The 22,650-nt window shown below is 51.4% G+C and overlaps 1 protein-coding gene across 1 annotated transcript; it reads right to left on the bottom strand.

Annotated features, from left to right (window-relative positions):
• Positions 1-3,383: 3,383 nt before the first annotated feature.
• CBLC (Cbl proto-oncogene C) lies at positions 3,384-17,169 on the bottom strand. Its single transcript, XM_061173192.1, has 12 exons — positions 16,815-17,169; positions 14,103-14,249; positions 13,650-13,806; positions 13,251-13,372; positions 12,001-12,138; positions 9,149-9,236; positions 8,329-8,460; positions 6,920-7,066; positions 6,515-6,595; positions 3,755-3,870; positions 3,568-3,633; positions 3,384-3,462 (listed from the first exon to the last, which is right to left on the bottom strand). Exons 1-11 carry the CDS (start codon positions 17,162-17,164, stop codon positions 3,624-3,626), a joined length of 1,488 nt encoding a protein of 495 aa, XP_061029175.1. The 5' UTR covers positions 17,165-17,169; the 3' UTR covers positions 3,384-3,462; positions 3,568-3,623.
• Positions 17,170-22,650: the final 5,481 nt, after the last annotated feature.

Genomic DNA, 22,650 nt, shown 5'->3' with positions numbered 1-22,650 from the left:
CATTTTTCCCTTGTAGCACTTATCACCACCACATATTTATTTTTTGCTGCCTTGCACAGAAGCTCCAAGAGAACAGGAACTTTGTTTTGTTCACCACTATATCTCCAGTGCCTGGAACAGTGCTTGGTGTGAGGAGAAGCTGAGAAAGTATTTGTGGAATCAATGAATTTTCCAATTCCATCCATGCTGTCCCATGTGTACTTATACATTTTAATTAACAAGTCCTATCTTTTCTCTATGTTTATCCCATTATCTTACACTGTAGCGTGGGATGGTTAACTCTAAAACTGGTTCACAGCTTGTGGAATATAGGGATCGTGATACATTTGGAGGGGGAATGTCTATTCCCCAAGGATTCCAGACTTGCACTGGAAAATGTAACTACTGAAAGTTTGTGTTGATAAAAATATACATATCTTGTTCCCAGGAAAGTTCTGGGTCCCAGAAAGTTTCTGGGTTTGTTAGAGCATCAAAAATATGAAATGAGGGAATTCTCTGGTGGTCCAGTGGTTAGGACTCCAAGGTTTCACTGCTGAGGGCCCAGGTTCAATCCTTGGTTGGGGAACTAAGATCCCACAAGCCACGCAGCATTGTCAAAAAAAAAGAAACGATAGTGATGATTAAATATATATATGTAAATATCTGTACATTGAAAATAACAAAATATTGATGAGAAAAACTAAGACTAAATTCCCCTCATCAGGTTGAAAAGGAAAAGAAAAAAAGAGAAACTTTTTGTTGTCTAGGGCGGCAGTGTGATTGATGCATTTTTGGTTGTACAAGAGTCAGTTGTGCAGGGAGAGCTTAGATAAGAACTTTTGGCAGGGGCTTCCCTCGTGGCACAGTGGTTGAGAATCCTCCTGCCAATGCAGGGGACGCGGGTTCGAGCCCTGGTCCAGGAAGATCCTACATGCTGCAGAGCAACTAAGCCCGTGCACCACAACTACTGAGCCTGTGCTCTAGAGCCCGGGAGCCACAACTACTGAAGCCCGCGTGCCTAGAGCCCGTGCTCCATAACAAGAGAAGCCACCACAGTGAGAAGCCCACGCACCGCAACGAAGAGCAGCCCCCGCTCACTGCAATTAGAGAAAGCCCGCGTGCAGCAGCGAAGACCCAACGCAGCCAAAAATAAAAAAATTTTTTTTAAAAAAAGAACTTTTGGGGGAAGAGAATGTTAAGTGTAGAGCAAAGGATACATACTGATGTTGAGTGTTCAAAGGGGTGGATGGTCATGGGCTTTTTGGAGGGAGGGTTGACTAACATGTGCATCCCCTTCCCACATTAAAAAGAATCCCTGCCATCCGAAAGCCTGTTACCCTCTGTTGAAACCAGTAAGGACAAATGTTTCTTTCCTGCCTCCGTTGTAGCTCAGGTGACCTAAGCTTGGCGAATCCCGCTATACTTTGGAATCAGGTGCTAGCAATGGCAAATAAACAGAGCCTGGCTAATCTATTCCTGCTGTGGCAGCTGGGACAGATTCTACTTTCCAAAGATGGCTGTGACAATAGCTCTCATCCCACACACTCCTTTTTAAAATAATTAATTAATTATTTTTATTTTTGGCTGTGTTGGGTCTTCGTTGCTGCGCGCGGGCTTTTCTCTAGCTGTGGGGAGCGGGCTTCTCACTGCGGTGGCTTCTCTTTGTCGCGGAGCACGGGCTCTAGGCGCGCAGGCTTCAGTAGTTGTGGCACGCAGGCTCAGTAGCTGTGGCTCGCGGGCTCTAGAGCTCAGGCTCAGTAGTTGTGGCGCACGGGCTTAGTTGCTCCGTGGCATGTGGGATCTTCCCGGACCAGGGCTCGAACCCGTGTCCCCTGCATTGGCAGGCGGATTCCCAACCGCTGTGCCACCAGGGAAGTCCCCCCCACACTTATGTACAACCTGATTTTGACACTCTTTCCACTGAGAGATGGGGGTCTCTGTCCCCTCCTCTTAAATCTGTGCAGTTTTGTGACTCGCATGTAACCATTAGAATGCGGCATGAAGTGACGCTCCATGACTCCCAAGGTTAGGTAGAAAAAGCCATGTAGCTTCTGCCTGCGTCACTGGAATACTTTCCGTGAAGGCTTCAGCCAGCATATAAGCAGTCTGACTACACTGAGGCCGCCATGCTGTGGGGAAGCGCAAACTAGCAAGCGTGGAGACCACATGGAGAGAGGTCTGAGACTGCAGAGGGATGCCTGTCCAGCCCCCAGCTGCCCTGCTGCAAGCGCCACTTGATCGCACCCTGAGCCAGAATCACCCAAGATCCTGACCCCTTCCCCCAATCCTGGCCCACTGCAACCATGATTACTGTTGTTCACCAATAAGTTTCAGCGTGATTTGTTCCACGTAACAGCTAGCAGACACAGCCCGTTTCTGGGGCAGCAGAGGCAGAGAGATGACGAAGGTCCAGTGGTCACTGGGGCACCAGTGTATCCTCATCAGATGGGTTCTGTGGTGTGATCGTGGCTGGGCTCTGGTTGGAGGCCAGCTGCTCGTCGTGTTCTTGATCACTTTCCAATCCTGGTTCTCTAATCACTCCTGGGAATCTGAGTGATCCCGAGTCCTCTCAATCAATTCCCTTCCTGCCCCAGGGGAGGTTTCTGTTGCTTGGAACTAAATCCATGATGCATGCGTCCATGCTCTGTTTACACTGAAATACCTTTTTCTCATCTTTTCAGACTCAGCTTAGACACTCCCTCCTCCTGGAAGCCCTCCCTGACCTCCCAGGCTGGGTCAGCGGGGTCTGCAGCCCCCTGGGCTGCCCTTATCCCAGCTTTGCCCACTCTGTGTCACCACGGTCTGGGGACAGTTCTGTCTCCCCCACCGGACTGTAAGCCCCAGGAGGGCAGTGATTACTGCCACATACCCAGCATTGCACGGCCTGGGACTGGGCACAGGGCAGGGGCTCAGGGGATGCCAGTTGGTTTAAACTTAGGCAGAGGGAGCCTTGGGTCCCTTCGGGAGACACTTCCACTGCTCATCTGGAAGAAGTTTCCCAAGAGGCATGGAGGAATGAGAGAGGGATGAGAATGGATTGTGGGAAGACTGGGTGTATAAATAACTCTCAAGGAAATGTGGGGTCTCTTTGCCTTGGAGATCTGGGTTTGGGTCCAGGAATTTTTTTTTTCCATGCTGGGGAAAGGGAGTTGAATGCCTGACTCTCTGAGAACTTGGGACTCTGGACTCCTAAGTCCTGAGGGCGGGACTCCTGGGTCTGAGAGGGGAGGGGTCTGGGAGTCTAGACTCCTGGATCCGGAGGAGCTGGGTCTCCCACTCTCAGCTCTCGGAACCCCAGACACTAGGGTTAAGCAGGTGGGGACCAGGCCTCGGGGACTGCCGTTCCCGACCCCAAGCTGCCCCCTGGTGGCCACTACACTCCTTCTCCACAAACCAGAGGACAGACCCGGCTTGGCAGTTTATTTCCGCTTCCCAAACCCCTTCCAGCCCCTGGGGCTCCCTTTCGCAGCACATCTTGGTGCCCTGTGAGGTGGAAAGAGAGGTGGTTTAGATAGTATCACATCCAGGTGGGGTGGGGCAGGCAGGGCCAGGCTGAGGGAGGGAACCTGGATGGTGCGGGGCCCTCACCTGGCATCCAGGCCTTCGTGGGTCCCTCAGGGGCAGATGGAGGGGAGACTTTCCCTTTAGGAGTTTCTGCAATAGGGAGAATTTAAGGGGGGATGTCAATTTCCTAGGACCAGTGTTTCCCTTCCTCCCCCGCCTCCTCCTCCCTCAGACCCAGGGGTCCTGGACCCCAGCTGCCCTCTCCACTTACCCTCTGGCGCCCTCCCTGGCCTGGGGGCTGGAGGTGATTTCCAGTGAGGCTGAAGCCTCAGTCCAAAATCTTGGCAAGGTTAGAGGGGCTCGAAGTCTGGGGAGCGCCAGAGGCGCCTGGAGGGGAGGAGATTAAGAAATTTCGCAGATAAGCTGCAGCTATCATGCCCAGACAGGGATAACCCAGTGATGGCGGCGATGGGGGGTGGGAGGGGGGGCGGGCAGTATGGCGGGGTCTTGCCCCTAGTCCATACTGTTTTTTCCCCCTAACACCTCTGGCTTGCTTAGAAAAAACGTTTGTTTGTCCATCCATCCATTCATCCATCCATCCATCCACCCATTTGTCCACCCATCCGACCAACCATTCGACCATCCATCCATCCATCTACCCATCCATCCACCCATTCATTCCCCCTTCTATCCCGCCATCCATCCATCTGTCCGTCTGTCCATCCATCCATCCATCCATCTACCCATTCATTCATTCATTCATTCATTCCTCCCTCAAATTTCCTGAGCAGCTACAGTGTGTCCGGCACTGTTCTGGGCTCTGAAGAGACAGTCAGGAACCAGACAGACAAAAATCTCTGTCCTCATGGAGCCAACAGCCTACTAAGCAAGAGGCTTAACATGAGTCATCAGTGCATGAACAAGGAAATAGCCCAGAGTGTTAGGTGTCCTTCCGAGAACTGAAATAGTGGAGGGGGAGAGTGGGGGGTGATCAGACATGAGGGTGGCTGGGGAAGGCCTCTTGGAGGAGGGGAAAATTGAACAGAAGCCTCAGTGCAAGAAGGGTGTGGGCAGAAGTGCTGCAGTGGGTGGTGGGCTTGCTGGCTTGTTAGAAGAACAGCAGGGGGTCCATTGTTACTGGAAAGGAGTTGAAGGGGTGGTCGGAGGTCAGAGAGGTGGGGAGGGGGTCAGATCCCCAGGCCTTATGGGCTGATGGAGAGGATGTTGGCTTTAATTCTTGGAGTCCTGGGGTCTTGGGGGCTTCGAAGAGGTGAGGGAGGGGATCTGATTCAGGTTACAAATGCCCAATCTTGCTGACTTCATCACAACCCCTGGGGCCCGTGCCACGCTTGTCCCTATTCTCCACATGGAGACACTGAGGATGGGAGAGGTCCCCCGTGGCCACAGCGAGGTGCCTGGGTCCCTTTGAACGATGGTGTCAACCCCTAGAGGGGGATTTCTCTGCTGGAGAACAGCATTGTGAGGAAGCATGTCCAGCCGGGGGATTCATCCAGTGATGAATGGATGAATCCCCTCATGGCAGGGACTGGCATCATGCCCATTTCACAGACAAGGAAATCAAGGATGAACTCTGGAGTCTGGAGCCAGGGGCCTGGGTTCCAGTCCTGACTCTCTCGCCTTTGAGCTGGGTGACCTTCAGATCTTGGAGCCTCAGTGTACCCCTCTGTATAATAGGGATCATAATAGCATCTACCTTATCAGGTTGTCACGGCAACTAAATAACTGCGTTAAAAAGCAGCACCAGGCGTATAGCAGGAGTTACACACGCACATTAGCTATTCTCATTATGACAGTCACCTTGCTGGGAAGTAGCACACCCGAGGCTCTCTTCTGCAGCATGTTTTGAACAATGAAGGAATAGGAGTTGACTGGAATTTGAATCAGGCAGGGTTTGGGAAAAAGAGGAAAAGGCCTGCCAGGCAGAGGGCACAGCCTCGGCATAGGTGTGACCATCTGGCCAGAGATGCCTGTCATCCTCTGTCCCCCTTCATTGTCCTCAGAGGCTGAGTGCCTCTGAATGTTTCCATTTGTTTTTGGCTGCAGGTCGGGATCTGTTTTTAGCTTCCCTGGCTGGTGTCACTGCCCCTGCCCCCCCTCCCAGCTGGCTCTCTTGTTTGCTGTGGTCGAATAATGTTCCCAGACTTCCTGAGCTGTTTGTTTGAAGACTGCCCAGAATTGATTGGATCTGATGTGTACGCAGCCTGAGATGCTAACAGAGACCTCCCCCTACCTTCCCGCTCCCTGCACCCCAGGAAGCCAGGGGCACGGAAGCCAGGGGGGTGGGGGGAAGAAAAAAAGCAAGGCCAGGGCTCACTTAGAAAATAAGCAGATGATTTTGGGGGGTTTTTAAGGTTTCTCCTCTTTCAGGCTGTGTGTTTGGGCAGGTGCAGTCACCTCTCTGAGCTTTTTTCTTCTGGAAAATGAGGAGTGGAACATTTTTGACTTCATAGGGTTGTTGGGAAGACTCATTCCGTTGATTCATTCAATGCCTATTTATTGAGCACCTACTATGTGTCAGGTACGATTCATATAACAGAGAATAAGGCAAAGTCCTAACCTTCAGGAAGGTGACAACCTGCTAACGGTGACAGAAAACAATAGACCATACACTCTGCCAGCCAGTGCAAAGGACTGAGAGAATGCAGCTGGGCAGGGGCTTGGAGGGACAGAGGCACTGTTTTCAATAGGGTGGTCAGTGAAGGCCTCCCTGAGAGGATGAGATGAGAAAGTGAGCCTGCGGAAAAGAGATATAGGCAGAGAGAACAGCTCGTGCAAAGACCCTGGGGTAGGACACACCTGGGATGCTGGAAGGAGAGCCAGAAAGCCAATGAGGGGGGATGAGTAAGGGAGAGAAGAGAAGAAGCCATAGAGGTGTGGATGCCAGATGGCACCTCGTAAATGGGTGCAAAGAACAAGTGCCTGGCCTGTACCCCTGAGCACCTGGTCAGACTGGGGACCCCAGGGATGAATGGGACCCAAGCTGCCCACCTCAGACCAGTGCCTGACTCACCACCTTCAGCTGGCATTTGCTTCTCGGACTCTTGGGGGGCAGATCCAGCCGAGGGGGCAGGGGAGGAGCTGAGGGGGTCACCTAAGGGAGACAGACGGTGGGGAGGGGGTTATGAGCTACCATTTTCTTCTCACCTACATGTCCCCCTGCCTGGAGGCCCAGCATTCAGGCACTTTCTAGGCTTTGGAGGTAGAATGGAGAATGAGACAAAGTTCTACCCTCAAGAGGGTTATACTAGAGAAAGCCATAGCCCCAGACCCTAAGGGATGCAAAAGTCTATGCCCCTGGGACCCCAGAATCCTGTCACCAGCCCCCTCCTCCCTCAGACCCAGAGTCTAGGCCTCTAGCCCCTCCTCCCTCAGACCCTAGGGATTCCAGTTCCAGCTCCTGCCTGGCCCTACTTACCTGCTCCAGTTCCTCTTCCTCGTCTTCCTTGTCACTGCTGTCCTCTGAGTCCTCAGCAGGGGCGCTGGCTTGGAACTGATGGATACTCACAGCCTCTTGGCCCTTGATCTTGCAGCGGCAGAAGGGGCAGGTCTGGCTGTCTGAGTGCTGGGGGAGTGGGGAGGGAAAGGATCAGGGTCTCCCTGTTCCCCAGCAGGTCCCCTGGGACTACAGGGGCCTTTATCCCCAACAGAGTAATGTGGGGAGGACAGACAGAGGGAGGGAAATGGAGAGAGAGAGGAGGAATTATGAAGAGAGAAAGATGGAGAGAGACATGCAGGGCAGAAAGGAGAGGCTGGACCAGAGCCCGAGGTCAGGAGGAGCCCGGGAGAGCCAGGGTGCTGTGCAGGTCTCAGCCTCACAGTAGTGATGCTACGGGCTAGGAATGCCTGAGACACTCAGCAGGGCCATATGTATTCACTGCGGGGAGCCCCACAGACACCCCCCTGCCACCACCACTGGGGCCAGCGTTATGGCTGAGCCAGCCCTTTGGTTCTTATTATGACTGCAGGGCGCATCTCAGCATCAACCATCAGGGAACTTTGAAGAACAAGATTTATTACTCACAGGTCCTGGAAGGTACGGGAGGTTGCAGGTAGAGGGAAGGGAGAGAGGCAGGGAGGGAGGCGGAGCTGGAGCTCTGCTTTTATTAGGGGCCGAATGGGGTGCCTAGGGTTTCTGGGGTTCATTATTTGTTGACAAATTTAAAGCAGAAGAGCAAGAATCAGGGTATGGGAAGAGAGAAGCAGGACCACTCCAATGCTCAGTTACTTAGGGCTTTCTAAAGGGAAACTTCAAGGGTCGGGGTGGCTAGTTCCTTATCTAGTTGTTTTGCTAGTTGCTGTGTCCGGGAGGTGGATGTCTTTGTTATGATAAGCTCCGCAATCAAAAGCTTAAGGTCTAACACTTACATCACAATGGAAAACTTAGTATCCGGCACCCATACTCCATAGGGGTTCCCTTTACCCAGAGGCCTGGATCCTCCCTTGGAAGGTCACTACCATCAGCCCCATTCCCCTGAGAAGGCAGCTAAGGCTCAGAGAGGTAAAGCCACTGGCCCCAGATCACCCAGTGAGGGAATGCTACGGGCTAGGAATGCCTGGCCATATTTATTGTGGCCAGTCCCACAGACACGCCCCTCCCACACCAGGGCCAATGTAGCATCTTCCACTAATAATGTAACTGGAGAAGGAGAAGCAGAGGTGACAGATGTAGAGTGAGAGAGACAGAGGCATAAATGGAGCAAGTTTCTGCTCTCCCTGGGCCTCAGTCTCCCCATGTGATCGACGAGGCATGTGGGCGATCCTCTAGGGGCTTTTACTGTAGGGAGGCGGGGACCGGGCGGGAAGGCAGGGCAGGGTCGGACCCACCTGCCAGGTAGCCAGGCAGCGGCTACAGAGCAGGTGCCCGCACGGCTCCACCTTCACGTCCTTGTTGCTCTCGGCACAGATCTTGCAAAGCTCAAACGTGGAGTCCATGGCCCAGTACAGCTGCAGCTGCTCCTGGCAGGCGAGATGGGGATGACGAGGAGGAGTGGTGATATCAGCCATGGAGATGCAAGTTGGGCCACGGGAAATAAGTCCCAAACCTCTGCACCAGCCCTGAAGCCTCCCCTAAGTTCAAGGCCGTGTGTCCCAATGCCTCCTACACGTGCTTTTGTTATGGGACTTGTTCTCTGGGGGTGGTCTGCCCTCAGGGTTGCCAGATTCAGCCAATAAACATACAGGATGCCCTGTTAAGTTTGATTTTCAGATAAACAATGAATACATTTTGAGGTCTAAGTGTGTCCCGAATATTGCACGGGATATACTTATACTCAAAATTTTGTTTGTCATGCCTCTCACCCATGGGATGGCTGGAAGACTAAAAGCTGACACAGGGGCTGCCTCTAGTGAGTGCGCAAAGTGCATTAGCTGCTCTGATGAGCTCAGCGGTATCATTTCCTGGTGTTATTCCCATGAAAACCCCTGGGTCAGAGGCAGGCGGAGCTGTATTTTCCAGAGGAGGAACAGACAGGCTCAGAGAGGCCAAGTGAGTTACCCCAGCTCACGTGGCCACCAAGCCAGCGCAAAACCCCAAGCCCTCTGGGAGTCCAGGGCCTGACTCATGGGAGGGGATCCCTGAGCCATGGTGCAGTGGATGCGGGCGGTGGGCGGTGAGCCGGGGAGGGAGGCCGGGCTTGGGCCTCACCTCTGACACGTGTATGCGCTGATGGGGCTCCATCTGGCAGAGTTCGGTCAGGTCTGGGTTGTGGTTCTTCCCATCTGGGTAGAGGTAGCTGGAGGAAGGGAAGAGGGGGTACCGAGGGGCCCTCCAGCACCCCTCACCCCGCCCTGGAGCAACTGCCCCAAATACATAGCTGGCCTGGGGATATTTTCCCTCCCTTCTCCTGAAATTGGGATTTTCTAGAGCAAGCTGTGTCCTCTCAGGCCCCCAGGGTAGGGCTGTGTCCCCTCAGACTCCTCAGGAAGGGCTGTGTCCCCTCAGGAAGGGCTGTGTCCCCTCAGACCCCCATAGAAGGACAGACTAAGTGACTCCAGCTCTGGAAACTCCAGATGCATGAGAACCAGGAAACATCAAACCTCAGGGCCAGACCTCCCAGAACTTTACCCGTCCTAGAGTCTTCAGGCCCCAGAGTAATAGCATCTTAGTCACAGATTGCGGGAGTGACCAAATCTTAGAGTCTTAGGCCCACAGGGCTGGAAGGACCCCCCCCAGTCCGTCTACACTATTCTCACTTCACAGAGGGTGACCGGGGCTCAGCGTGGGACAGGCGATGCCCGAGGCCACAGGGTGAGGCCTGGAGGGATGCAGAACCAGGGTTGTGGGCCAGGTCTGAGAGCCTGGCTCCAGGTCAGCCCACAAGAAGGTTCTGCACACCCTGGGTCTCCCATCCAGGTCATAACTGCACCCCCAGATCAACTCGGGGTCACAGGTCCCCCAAGGCCGGTGGCTCTGCCTGGCCAGCCAGGTAGAGAAGTGCAGGCACCCCAGCCTGGGCCCTGGTGCGGCTTCCCACAAATACACTGTGTGACCTGAGCTGGGCAACTCTACCTCTCTGGCCTCAGTTTTCTCTTCTGTAAAATGGACATAATTGTGCCTAAGGCAAAGATGGGTGGTGAGGATTAAGTAAGACAGTGCTCAGAAAACAAGCAGGACTTGCCCCCACACATAAGTACCCAGTGAGAAGGGAACTGCTAGGATCAATGTTAGACCCAGAAAACTGTCTTGCTCTGTGGTAGAAAGAGGTTGGGGTCTCCTCCCCCCCGCCTTGATTTTCCCATCTCTAAAATTGTGTGTGTGTGTGTGTGTGTGTATACATAGGGCAGGGGGGTTAAACCAGATGGATGGTATTCACACTTATTTTAACTCTGGGAATCCTCCACTGCAATCTGACCTGGAACTCAGTACTTTATTCGTCAGGCCTGAATTCTGAGCCTGGCTGCCTGGCTTCAAATCCCAGTTCATTAGCTCAGGAGCTGTGTGACCTGGACAAGTGTCTCTGTCTCTCTGTGCCACAGTGTCCTCAGTTATCAGATAGAGATATGATAGTATATGTCTGGGTATGTGTATACATATATATATGTATACACACACACACAATAGATTTTCATTACTTGCAGACTCTGTAATTTGCAGACTTGCCTACTTGCTAAAACGTATTTGGAATCTCAAAATCAGTACTCCCTGTGGCACTTTCACAGTCATTCATGGCCAGGCCTGCTCCCAGCTGTGGATGAACAAGGCAGCATTTGGCCTTTTCCTTTCAGTTCTCATACTGTAAATGTGTCCTTTTTACAGTCTATTTGGTGCCCCATTTTCCGCATTTTAATGCTTTTTCTCGGTGACTTGGCTGGCTTAAATGCCCCCCAAGTAGAGTGCTGAAGTGCTGTCTCATGTCCTAAGCACAGGAAGGCCGTGATGTACCTTATGGAGAAAATACGTGTGGGAGATGAGCTTTGTTCAGGTGTGAGTTACTGTGCTGCGGGCCGTGAGTCCAATGTGAATGTATTGATGATATATCAATGTATTAAATTAGGTGTCTTTAAACAGAAATACACATAAAGGTTATTATGTAGTGACTGGTTGACAAAAAATGTGACCAGGATCTTGCAGGAACCTACAGCGGTATTTCCCCTAGGAGCAACGGCTCAGGATTCACTGAGCCAATTCAGTGTTGGCTGCGATTTTGTAGAACAGAACTACCACAAATAATGAGAAATAATGAGAATCAACTGCATATCTATCTGTCTGTCTGTCTGTCCGTCCGTCCATCCATCCATCTACCTAGCTACCTAGCTACCTACCTATCTAATCTATGTATCCATCCATTCTCTCTCTCTCTCTATCTACCTATCTATCTACCTATCAATCTATCTATCTATCATCATCCATGTATCTATCCATCATCTATCCCATCTATCTATCTATCTATCTATCTATCTATCTATCTATCTATCTATCTATCTATCTATCATCATCCATGTATCTATCCATCATCTATCTCATAGTGTATCATATAGATATGAACGCTAGCTAAGGAGGCTCTGGTTAAATGTCCAGGGTGAGACTTGGGAACCTCACCTACCATTATTTCCCCTCCCGTCCTACCCAAGGCAGATTCCGAAAGAGGGGCCCTGGGGCAGCCAAGGTTACAGATTGAAAACCCCAGTCTAGCTTTTTGCCCCGTTCTCCTTCTGCTCTAACAGTCTAAATTCTAGAATAGGATGTGGATATCTAGAAGCAAAAGCCCTTGAGTGCAAGTCCAAGGAGGGGGACCACTGGGGTTGTGCCCAACTCCCACACACTCCTCCGAGAGCTGCTACTAGCCCAACAGGGCTGCTTTGTGGGAACTAGAAAAGGTGCCCTTTCCTCTGGACCCTTGTCTGCCACCTGCTGGAACACTGTAGTACTGCAAATTTATGTTGTCGACTCTGTGAACCCTGTGCCCTCAGGCGTGGTGATCTTGGGCAGTGCTCAATATGCGTGACCTTTCGAGCGCATTCTGTTGACACCCTCCCCCTGCTAGGATGGTGACTCACAAGCCTTCCTTTTGTCCTTCCAGGAGTGCCTGGAACAGAGGTTTGTTGAGAGGGATGGTCTGCAGGATGCTGCCATCTGAGCTCACGAATCCGATGGCCCACTGCCCCGGGCGAGTGCAGCTGGGCCGGAAGATGTAGCTGGAGGAAGAGGTAGGAAGGGATGGGGTGACACTGCTGTCCCTTCTGGAACTTCCTGGCCCTTCACCCTGTCGGGGAGCCAGGTCTCTAAGTCCTTGCTCCCTTATAAACTTCTAGGCAATGAGGCGCTAGATCCCTGTCTGCCACTATAGGGAATGTCTGCTGTGTTCATCTGCTTGGCTCCTCCTCCACCTTCATTGGGGTTTAGACAAAGCTGATTCTGGCTTGGCCAAGAATGGCCAAGTCCATTTCAGGACCCTGACCAAAGTGATGGGAGTCAGCCTTGGGACTTTTGCTGGAAGTATTAGGAGTAAGGCGCTCCATTTCTATAGGGGTGACTAAGCTGGTAGGGTGTAAAGCTGGGGCTTCTAGAACCATTTGCCACCATGAGGAAAGACTGTGGTTGAGAATGAGGCTAACAAAGAGGAAAGCAGGGGAAGAACAGGAACTGATTTCTGACAATAGCACTTGAGCACCTGGATCCAGCTGTGCCTGAAACCCAAACCTGGTCTTTTCAATTATGGGCATTAGTTAATTTCTTTTTCTTTCCCTTTACACCAGTTTGAAGGACAACTGGAAGAGTGCTAATACATACCATCTTGGGGGTCCTGCACCTCAGCCCTGCAAAGACTTAGGAATCTGACATCCTATTCCCTTAACTTCCAGGGAGCTCAGTCCCTCAGTTTTTAGCCCTCTAGAGGGATCCAACAGCTCAGAACTCTTGGCCTGAAATACTTTAAGGACTCAGGTGTCTGGTTTCCCAGAAGGTGGGAGGTCATATTGAAAATATTTAACAGATGGTACTGCATGGGCTCTAACCTATCAGAAACAAATCTTATCCTGGGGCAGGGTCTTCATGCTCCCTTGCCAGACCAGGTATTGTCCCTTTAGCTGCTGGATCGTGGGCAGGTCTAGGTGGTCCCGGGAGAACCTAGGTTGTAGGGGGCACTCAGCATCCTACCTCTGAGTTCTCGACTCTCTGGGGTCCCATGTACTGCGGCCCTTTGGTTCTTACTTTCTGCAGGATGTCTAGGCCATCCAGACACCCCAGCCTAGGACCCAGACCCCTGCACCCTTGGCAGCCTTCTCCTCTTGAGTCCTGGCCCTTTTACCTGCCTGGCTTGTCTCTGTAGGTCTGCAGACGTGCTCGGACCTCATCGTAAGTGAGGAGGGCCATGTAGCCTGGGTGGTTGACTGCCAGGAGCTGCCAGTTCTTGAGGAGTGTTGGCCATGGCTAAGGTGGGGCAGTGCTTGGGTCAGGGAGGGGCTGCTGAGGAAGCAGCCCACACCCTTAGTGCCTCCCGGAGTCCAAGAACCCAGACACCTCCCTCACGCCCAAAGATATTCCCTCAGGAATATCTTTGACACAGAAGATTCCAGACCCTTCCTTCTCCAGAACCCAGGAATCCGGCCCCCATCCCCCTCCTCCCTCAGACCCACAAGCCCAGGCCCCCAGCCCCTCCTCCCCCAGGACTCAAGAGTCTGGGCTTCAGGCATTGGCCTTGCCTGACCTGGAAGAGCCTGGTGAAGATGTCAAACTCAAAGATGGACACATGGCCGCTGCAGGTGAGGTCGATAGTGGAGCGCAAGGCCAGGGCCGTGGAGCCAGGCTCCATGGGGTGGCAGATGCACAAAAGCATCTCAAACTCAGCCCAGGGCAGCACACACCTAGGTGCAGGGGCGTGGGGGGGAGGGGATTGCAAGTGAAGCCTCTGGGAGGCTAGAATGGGAGCACTTCTGGGAAGGAGGCAAGAGGGGCCTGGATCCTGGGTCTGAGGGAGGAGGGGACGGGGGTCTGGACTCTGGGTCTGAGGGAGGAGGGGCCGGGGGCCTGGATCCTGGGTCTGAGGGGAGAGGGGCCAGGGGCCTGGATCCTGGGTCTGAGGGAGGAGGGGACGGGGGCCTGGACTCCTGGGTCCGTGGGCAGGGGCAGGATGGGGTCCCAGGGGCAGGTGCTCACTCACCGGGCTCCGCACCGCTCTCTCCAGAAAGTGTGGGCCAGGACCTTGGTGAGCTGGTACGTGTTTCCACAGTATTTGCCCCCAGGGAAGAGTGCGCCCAGCTCCGTGCACATGTGGCTGAAGATGAGGGTCAGCTTGGCCAGTTGTCGCCTGCGAGGTTGGGCTCTGAGGACCTGGACTTGACCTTGGAGCCCCCACTGACACCTCCACCCTCTGGCCAGAACACCCACAGGGGTGAGGCCCCCAGAATCTGTCTAAGGTGTCAGTGCAGGATAAAAGTAGATTCCAAGACCGCCTGTTGCAGTCCTGATGCCTCCCCACTCAGAACCTTAGGTCCCCATCTGTGAAGGAAAGGGAGGTACCGCCTAATATCCAAGGCATCCTCCGGCAAATAAATCCCAGCCTCTGCCTGAAGCCTTGCCTAGCTGGACGTGGGGACCACTAGGGCTGGGGCCATTTAGGGCGGTCTGAGTTCGGAGACTCCCTGTTGTTTTTACCAGCACTGGGTGGTGGACCCCTGTGCTTCCTCCTGCTGGCTGCCTCCCTGAGGGGCCGTTCAGGACGTGGCGAGCAGTAGAGGGTAGCTCTGACACTTAGTTGTGTGATTTTTAGCAAGTTCCTTTTTCCCCCTGCTAAGCCTCAGTTTCCTCAACTGTGAAATGGGCATAAATACAGGATAAGTACAGCCTCTGCTGCACAGGGGGAGCGATGAGGATTCTTACCCGTCTTACGAGCACCTAAAATGCCAAGCACAACCTGGTATACAGTCGGCACTCAGGGCATGTTAATTACTATTACTGTTCTTATTCTTTATATTAATAGCCTCCAGGTCTGTAGGATTCCTGATGCCTTTTTTTTTTTGGCTGCATCTGGTCTTAGTTGCGGCACGCGGGATCTTCATTGCAGCGCGCAGGCTTCTCTCTAGCTGTGGCGCGCGAGCTCCAGAGCACGCGGGCTTAGTTGCAACATGGCATGTGGGATCCTAGTTCCCTGACCAGGGATCGAACCCGTGTCCCCTGCACTGGAAGGTGGCTTCTTAACCACTGGACCACCAGGGAAGTCCCCCTGATGCCTTTTATAGGGCCACCCTTGACAGTTTCTAAGCACCCTCCCTTCCCAGAGTCTGTAATATAGTCACTATTCACATGTGACTGGTCCAAGCTGAGATGTACTCTAAATGTGAAATACACACTACATTTCAGAAACTTAGCGCAAAAGGAAAAAAAAAAAAGAATGTGAACTATCTCATTAATCATCACCTTATATTGATCATAAGTTGAGATATATTGGATATAGTGAGTTAAAGAAAATGTTACTAAAATTTATTTCACCTGTCTAAAAAAACTTTTTGTAATATGTCTACTAGAAAATGAAAAACTACATATGTGGCTTGTATTAGATTTTAGTGGAAAGTCCTGGTCTAGAATCTCCGTCAAAGAGTTGCTAGGACCCCCAACTCTAGAAAATCCACGGAGATACTCACTGAGCCCCTAAGCTTCCTACTTTCTAGAACCTACTGCATCTAGAACAGTGGTTCTCAGTGGAGTTATACCACCATTCTAAGGAGCTTCTAGAAATTTACTTGAGGCTGGATTGTGGGGACAATCCCCTCCAGTTAGATTTACCCACACCCCACTCAATTTTCCAATGTCTCATCAGACATTCGTGAAGGTGGAAAATCCGTTTATAATGATCTGAGCTTAGAACCCAGTTCAGTTTCACATAAGCATTTTTTATGGCCACTCCCCGCAGCTTGTGGGATCTTAGTTCTTGGACCAGGGATTGAACCTGGCCTCTTGGCAGTGAAAGCATGAAGTCCTAACCACTGGACCGCCAGGGTATTCCCTACATAAGCATTTTTTGCACTTTGAAAATTGATTCTGAATTTTACAGAAATTCACTGTCCTATGTATCCAGGGAAGTCTGTTTGATTCAGCAACAGAGTGATTTTTCCCTCCAAGTGCAAGTGTCTGACTAGTCAATTCTACCTTCCAGAATAATTGTAACTATGCCTTGGCATTTTCATTTGAAATATAGATAATTTTATTATGAAGAACATTCCTTTTATCTCTTCCTTATAATACATTTTGGGCATTATAGTGGTTTTTTAAAAAGAATTATGAATAGGTAGGTTATTTACCCTATGTATTTCATTTCAGGATGGATTTAAAGAAACACTACAAAATATTTTCTCTAAAGAAGGGGCCTGGGGGCCTGTTGGGATTGAGAGCCGCTGTTCCAAACCTTGTTCTGGGCTCTAGGCCTCAAACCTCTGCCCCTGTCACTCAGCAGCCCTTTCCCCAGAATTCAGAACCCGAGCCGGCAACCTGCAGACAAGCGCCAGGTCCTGAGCTAGCTCTTCCTCAGGAACTGAAGAGGCTCTGGGAGTCCCCCAGGCGGGGGCGGTGATGGCGGCTTAAAGAGCACTTTGTCTAGCGACCCTCATGCAGGAAGATCCCTGGGGTCTCCACATTCCAGGCTGTGTGTCTAAATCCTCTGGGAGAGCAGCCCGCTTCTTAGCCAAGAAAGAGGGGGAAATGGGGAGCTCAGTGCCCAGGTGCCCAAGGAAGGAAAAACCTGGGTGGCCCAGTTTTCCATGTTCCTTCAGGGAGAAGGGCTTGGGACCGGGACCCCTGGGTCCGAGCGAGGAGGGAGCTGGGAGCATGACCTGGAACCCACTCGCGAGCTCACCTTTGTCCTGGCGCTAGGGCTCACCTGAGTCTGGAGCCCTCCCGGAAGAGCTCGTCGTTGGCAGTCTTCCGGCCCCGGGGTGACAGCAGTGCCGCCACCTGCCTGCTCTTGGCCTCCAGGTTAGCGAGATAGACCACGAGAAAGTCCTCCGCACCACCGGGACCCTCGGGGTCGCCTCCGCCGCCCGCCCGCCGGGCGTGCGCCACCTCGCGCAGCAGCTGCGCGGTGCGGGGCAGCAGGTCCCGCAGCGAGGGGGGACTCGAGGCGAGCCGGGGGTCCCCGCATTGCTCTTCCAGGCGCTGCAGCAGGCTCACCGCCCGACCGAACGCGCTGGATTCTCTCCACTGCCGTCCCCGCAGGGCCGCCGCAGCCATGGGTCTCTCCGATGCCGGAGGAGGTGAGCGAGCGGCGGGGAGAGGCGCGGCCCCGCCCAGCCCGAGGTGGGGGCGGAACGGGGCGGGCCAGGTGAGGGCGGGCCCTGGAGAACCCGGGAGGGGACTGCCGGTACCTGTGTGTCCAAAGGGGGGGGGGCTGGGGACTCTGGCAACTGGGTTCCTTAGAGATGGGGTTCAAACGTCTGATCCCCAAAGAAAAGCCGGATGGGGTGGCTTTGGTGGGTGGCGATAGGACTTCCTGAATGGGTGGGAATCGCAGGTAAGGTGCCTGGGCCCCTTCTGGGAAGGGCTGAGGACTGGGTCCCAAGATAGCAGTGGAGGAGGGGTTGGGGGAAACCTAGGACTTTTGTTGGGGGCAAGAGTGGGGCTGGGAGTTTAGCTACCCAGACCTGAAGGGGATGGGGTTGGAACGTGGCTTTCCTGGGTCGTGGCTCAAAGTTTGGGTCATGGGTCGTGGCATGGGATTAAAGGTCAGAGAGCTGAACTTTCTAGGAGGAAATGTTAGGGGAATAGTGTGATCCCTCTGTCCCTGAGAAGGAACACAGCGGGCCCAGACCCGTGGGTCCCCTAAGAGCAGGAGGTGGGAGAAGGGTGTCCGAGGGAGCAGGAATTTGGTGACATGATTCCTGGGTCCCCACAGCAGGGGCCTGCGAGAAATCGGGCTGGAGTTGAGACACCCGGATTTCCAAAGGAGGTGGGGGCTTCTGGGTCCTCAGGGGATGAGGCGGGAAGATGGGGTTCATGAATGCTGAGGCCCAGGCGCGGCTGCTCAGCGCAGGGCTGGAGAGACGTGGTTCTCTCCCCAACCTGCGCCACCTGTAGCATCTCCCCAGCCAGGGCTGTGCGCTGGGCGGCCACGGCGCGGGGGCGTTGTGGGCAGGACCGTCCCTCCGCCCCCAAGGCATCCAGGCCACGCCCCTGGGCGTCCTGGCCACGCCCCGGCCAGGAGACTGGCCAAGTTCTGATTACAAATAATGCACTTACCTAGAGAATTTCCAATCAGAGAATAATAGTCATAGCTAACATTTATTAAACATTTACTCTCTGTCGGTCCTTGTGTGTCAGGCTTTACATTTTCTCACTGAATTCTCAAAAACTCTTTGAGGTAGGAGGGGGAGAGGGATGAGGATGAGAGATAAGGCTCCCATCGCACCCCACTCTCCTCCTCAGCCCGCATCCCCCATCTCTCAGAACCCGAGAATCCTTAACTTGTGGAATCTTCGAATTTACATCTCAGACTAAGCGAAGACCGGGGCTTTGCCGTCAGGATGGAGGGGTCCGCCTCCCAGCTCCTTGCGTTCCTGCGCCCTCTGAACCTGTTTCCACCTCCGCGAAACAGGATGAAAACCCACTGGCCTGGCAAAAATTCAAAGTTTTGATTATACCAAGTGTTGACCAGGAGCTGATGGAAGTGTAACCGGACAAATTAGGTTGGAGAATAACTTGACAGGATCCATCAAAGCCTTGGCAGGGCAAGTCCACTGCCAGCTACCTCCTTCAGAGCCGTGGCTTGTAAACACTTTTGCTCACATTGGGACGTTATACACCTGAAACAAACAGCTTCACAGGGCAATCCTTACCCCGACTATGTGCATGCGCTCTCGTATCTTCTATTCAATTTAATTTAATTTCATCAAAGGGAAAATTGTGTTTGCAACCCACGAAATTGATTTCACAACCCACTAATGGATCTTGTTGGGCAGGTTGTAAAATACTGCCCTAAGAAACTCCAAGAGACGTGTTCAGGGATGTTAATTGCAGCCTTGTCGGAAATGGAGAAAACTGGAAACAGGGCAAGTGTCCATCATCAGAAGCAATGAATACATTGTGGTATCCGTTCACAAAGGACTCCCACAGAGCAGTTCAAGTGAATGAACTGGACACACATTCCAATAGCCTGAGTCGTAAAAACGTAATGATGAGTGTACTGTGTTGAATAGTGCCCCTCACCCATTTGTGTCCACTGGAACCTATGAATGTGACCTTATTTAGAAATAGTTTTTTTTTAATTTTTTAAAAATTAATTTATTTAATTTATTTATTTTTGGCTGTGTTGGGTCTTCGTTGCTGTGAGCAGGCTTTCTCTAGCTGCGGCGAGCGGGGCTACTCTTCCTTGAGGTGCACAGGCTTTTCACTGCTGTGGCTTCTCTTGTTGCGGAGCACCGGCTCTAGGCGCGCGGGCTTCAGTAGTTGTGGCACGCGGGCTCAGTAGTTGTGGCTCGGGGGCTCTAGAGCGCAGGCTCAGTAGTTGTGGCGCATGGGCTTTGTTGCTCCGCAGCATGTGGGATCTTCCCCGACCAGGGCTCGAACCCGTGTCCCCTACATTGGCAGGAGGATTCTTAACCACTGCGCCACCAGGGAAGCCCAGAAATAGCGTTTTTGTAGGTGTAACCGAGTTAAGATGAGGTCACACTGAATTAGGGTGGGCCCTAAATCCAGTATGACTGGAAATTTGGACACAGACACAGGTATACCCACAGGGAGAAAGCCATGTGATGACGGAGGCAGAGATTGGAGTGATGCATTTATAAGCCAAGGATTGCTGGGAAACACCAGAAGCCAGGAAGAGGCAAGGAAGAACCCTCCCCTAGAGCCTTCAGAGAGAGCATAGCCCTGCCAGCACACTGGTTTGGGGCTCCTAGTCCCCAGAATTTTGAGAGAATAAATTTGTTGTTTTAAGCCACTGAGTTTGTGGTCCTTTGTTACAGCAGCAACAGGAAATTAATACAATGAGTTTAAAAAAAAAAAAAAAAGCAAGTGCAGAAGGATTAGTACAACACAATGTTGTTTATACCAGGTAAGAAAACCTGCAAAGGGAATTCCCTAGCGGTCCAGTGGTTAGGACTCCGTGCTCTCACTGCTGAGGACCCGGGTTCAATCCCTGGTCGGGGAACTAAGCTCCCACAAGCTGCACGGTGTGGCCAAAAAATAAAGAAAAGAAAAGAAAACCTGCAAAACCAATGCTCTATATTATTGGGGAATGCATCGTATGTGATAATAGTATGAAATCATGAGTGGTAATGTTGAGCATTAAATGCAGGACATGTTGAAGGAAAAAGATGAACTCTGAGGATACAATGGGACTACGATATCGTTAACGCTTTAATTAAAAAAAACTGGGTCAAATATGGCAAACTGGTTAAGAGTTCATATAGTTGCAAAGTGGATACAAAAGCAGTGGATGAGGGCTTCCCTGGAGGCGCAGTGGTTAAGAATCCGCCTGCCAATGCAGGGGACATGGGTTCGAGCCCTGGTCCGGGAAGATCCCACATGCCGCGGAGCAACTAAGCCCGTGCGCCACAACTACTGAGCCTGCGCTCCAGAGCCCATGCTCTGCAAGAAGAGAAGCCACCGCAATGAGAAGCCTGCGCACCGCAAAGAAGAGTAGCCCGCGCTCGCTGCAACTAGAGAAAGCCCGCCCGCAGCAACGAAGACCCAACACAGCCAAAAATAAATAAATAAATTTATTTAAAAAATCAGTGGATGGTAAGAAAAGATACTGAAAAATCATTATCAGTTAGGGAAATGAAAATCCAAACCACAAGGACATCCCACTTCACACCTGCCAGGAAGGCTATAATCAAAAAGACAGACAATAATAAGTATTGGAGAGGCTGTGGAGAAACTGGAACCCTCGGACAGTGCTGGTGGGGATGTAAAATGGTGCAGCTGCTTTGGAAAACGGTTTGGTAGCTCTTCAAAATGTTAAACATAGAGTCATTGTATGATCCTGGAATTCCATGCCTATGTATATATATCACAGAGAATTAAAAACATATATCCACACAAAGATTTGTGGAAACAACTTAAATGCCCGTCAGATGACAATGGATAAATGCGTAAATTAAACGCAGTATTCCCATATAATGGAATATTATTTGGCCATTAAAAGGAGTGAAATATTGATACAGGCTACAACGTGGATGAACCTCAAAAGCATTATGCTAAAGTAAAAGAAGCCAGTCACAAAAGACCACATATTGTACGACTCAATTTATATAAAATGTCCAGAATAGGCAAATCTATAGAGACAGAAAGAATATTAGGGATTGCCTAGGGCTGAAGGAAGGGGGTTAGGGGGAAATAGGGAGTGACTACTAATGGGCAGGGGGTTTCTTTTGGGGATGAAGAAATGTTTTAAAATTGATTGTGGTGATGATTTTACAACTCTCTGAATTCACTAGAACCACTGAATTGTACACTTTAAATAGTTGAATTGTAGGCTATATACATTATATTTAATAAAACTGTTTTTAAAAAGTGGAGGCCGGACCCCAGGGTAGCCACAAGAGGGCGCACTAAGCACAGATTTACCTCCTCCCTTGGGAACTGAGTTTCTCAGGCCCTGCCCGCAGACCCTGGCCACACCTCCGAGAATCTGGCCACGCCCCAAGGTTCTGACCACACCCCAGGATATGGCCTGCCCTTCATCCAGGCCACGCCTCTGAAACTTTGCCCACACCCCCAAGACCCTGGCCACACCCCGAGACCTTAACACACCCTAAAGCCCATGTCACACCCCAAAGCAGAGTCTGAAGCAGCAAATTCACACTCCCAACTCCCCAAGCTCGGAGCACAGATGCGTGCACAGACTTAAATCCTCTTAGAAACACAGAGCCTTAAAACCATGACTTTTAACTGATTCACTTAGTTATAAAGCAGAAACTAACACACCATTGTAAAGCAATTATACTTCAATAAAGATGTTTAAAAAAAAAAACCATGACTTTTAATTTGCAAGCGTTCTTTTCGTTTTTGAAATCATTTTAAACTTATAGAAAAGTTGCAAGAATAGGACAAAGGTTTCTTGTATACCCTTTGCCCAGACTCATCAATTGTTAACAATTTGTCAATTTCCTTTATTATTTGCTCTCTCCCTCCCTCGAACCATTTGAGAGTGTTGCAGACATTTTACCTCTTTGCTTCTAAACACTCCGATGTGTATCTCCACATCTAAGAACATTCTCTTACACAGTCACAGTATGGTTATCAAAAGCAGGACAGTTAACAGTGATACAATACTAGCATGTAACACTGCAGCCTATATTCAAATCACCAGTTGTCCCCAAATTATCCTTCATAGCAAACCATTTTTTCCAGTCCAGGATCCAATCTGAGATCATGTGTTGCATTTAGGTTTTTGTTTGTTTGTTTGTTTTTTTAAATTTAGTTTATTTATTTTTGGCTGCGTTGGGTCTTCGTTGTTGAGCGCGGGCTTCTCTTTGTGGTAGCTTCTCTTGTTGCGGAGCACGGGCTCTAGGCGCGTGGGCTTCAGCAGTTGTGGCTCTCAGGCTCTAGAACGTGGGCTCAGTAGTTGTGGCACACGGGCTTAGTTGCTCCGTGGCATGTGGGATCTTCCCGGACCAAGGCTCAAACCCGTGTTCCCTGCATTGGCAGGCAGATTCTTAGCCACTGCGCCACAAGGGAAGTCCTGCATTTAGTTTTGATGTCTTTATATTGTCCTT

The sequence above is a fragment of the Eubalaena glacialis genome, chromosome 18 (assembly GCF_028564815.1).
Source record: "Eubalaena glacialis isolate mEubGla1 chromosome 18, mEubGla1.1.hap2.+ XY, whole genome shotgun sequence".
NCBI lineage: Eukaryota > Metazoa > Chordata > Mammalia > Artiodactyla > Balaenidae > Eubalaena > Eubalaena glacialis.
The sequence above is the reverse complement of the archived record's forward strand: the minus strand, read 5'-3'. Positions and strand labels throughout refer to the sequence as shown.

Coding starts and splice junctions, on each gene's coding strand:
- CBLC (XM_061173192.1), bottom strand. CDS start 17,164: ATGGCTGCGGCGGCCCTGCGGGGACGGCAGTGGAGAGAATCCAGCGCG. Junction 13,373..13,649: donor TCTTCACCAGGCTCTTCCAG/GTCAGGCAAGGC, acceptor GCCCCACCTTAG/CCATGGCCAACACTCCTCAA. Junction 8,461..9,148: donor AGCGCATACACGTGTCAGAG/GTGAGGCCCAAG, acceptor CTCGCCTGCCAG/GAGCAGCTGCAGCTGTACTG.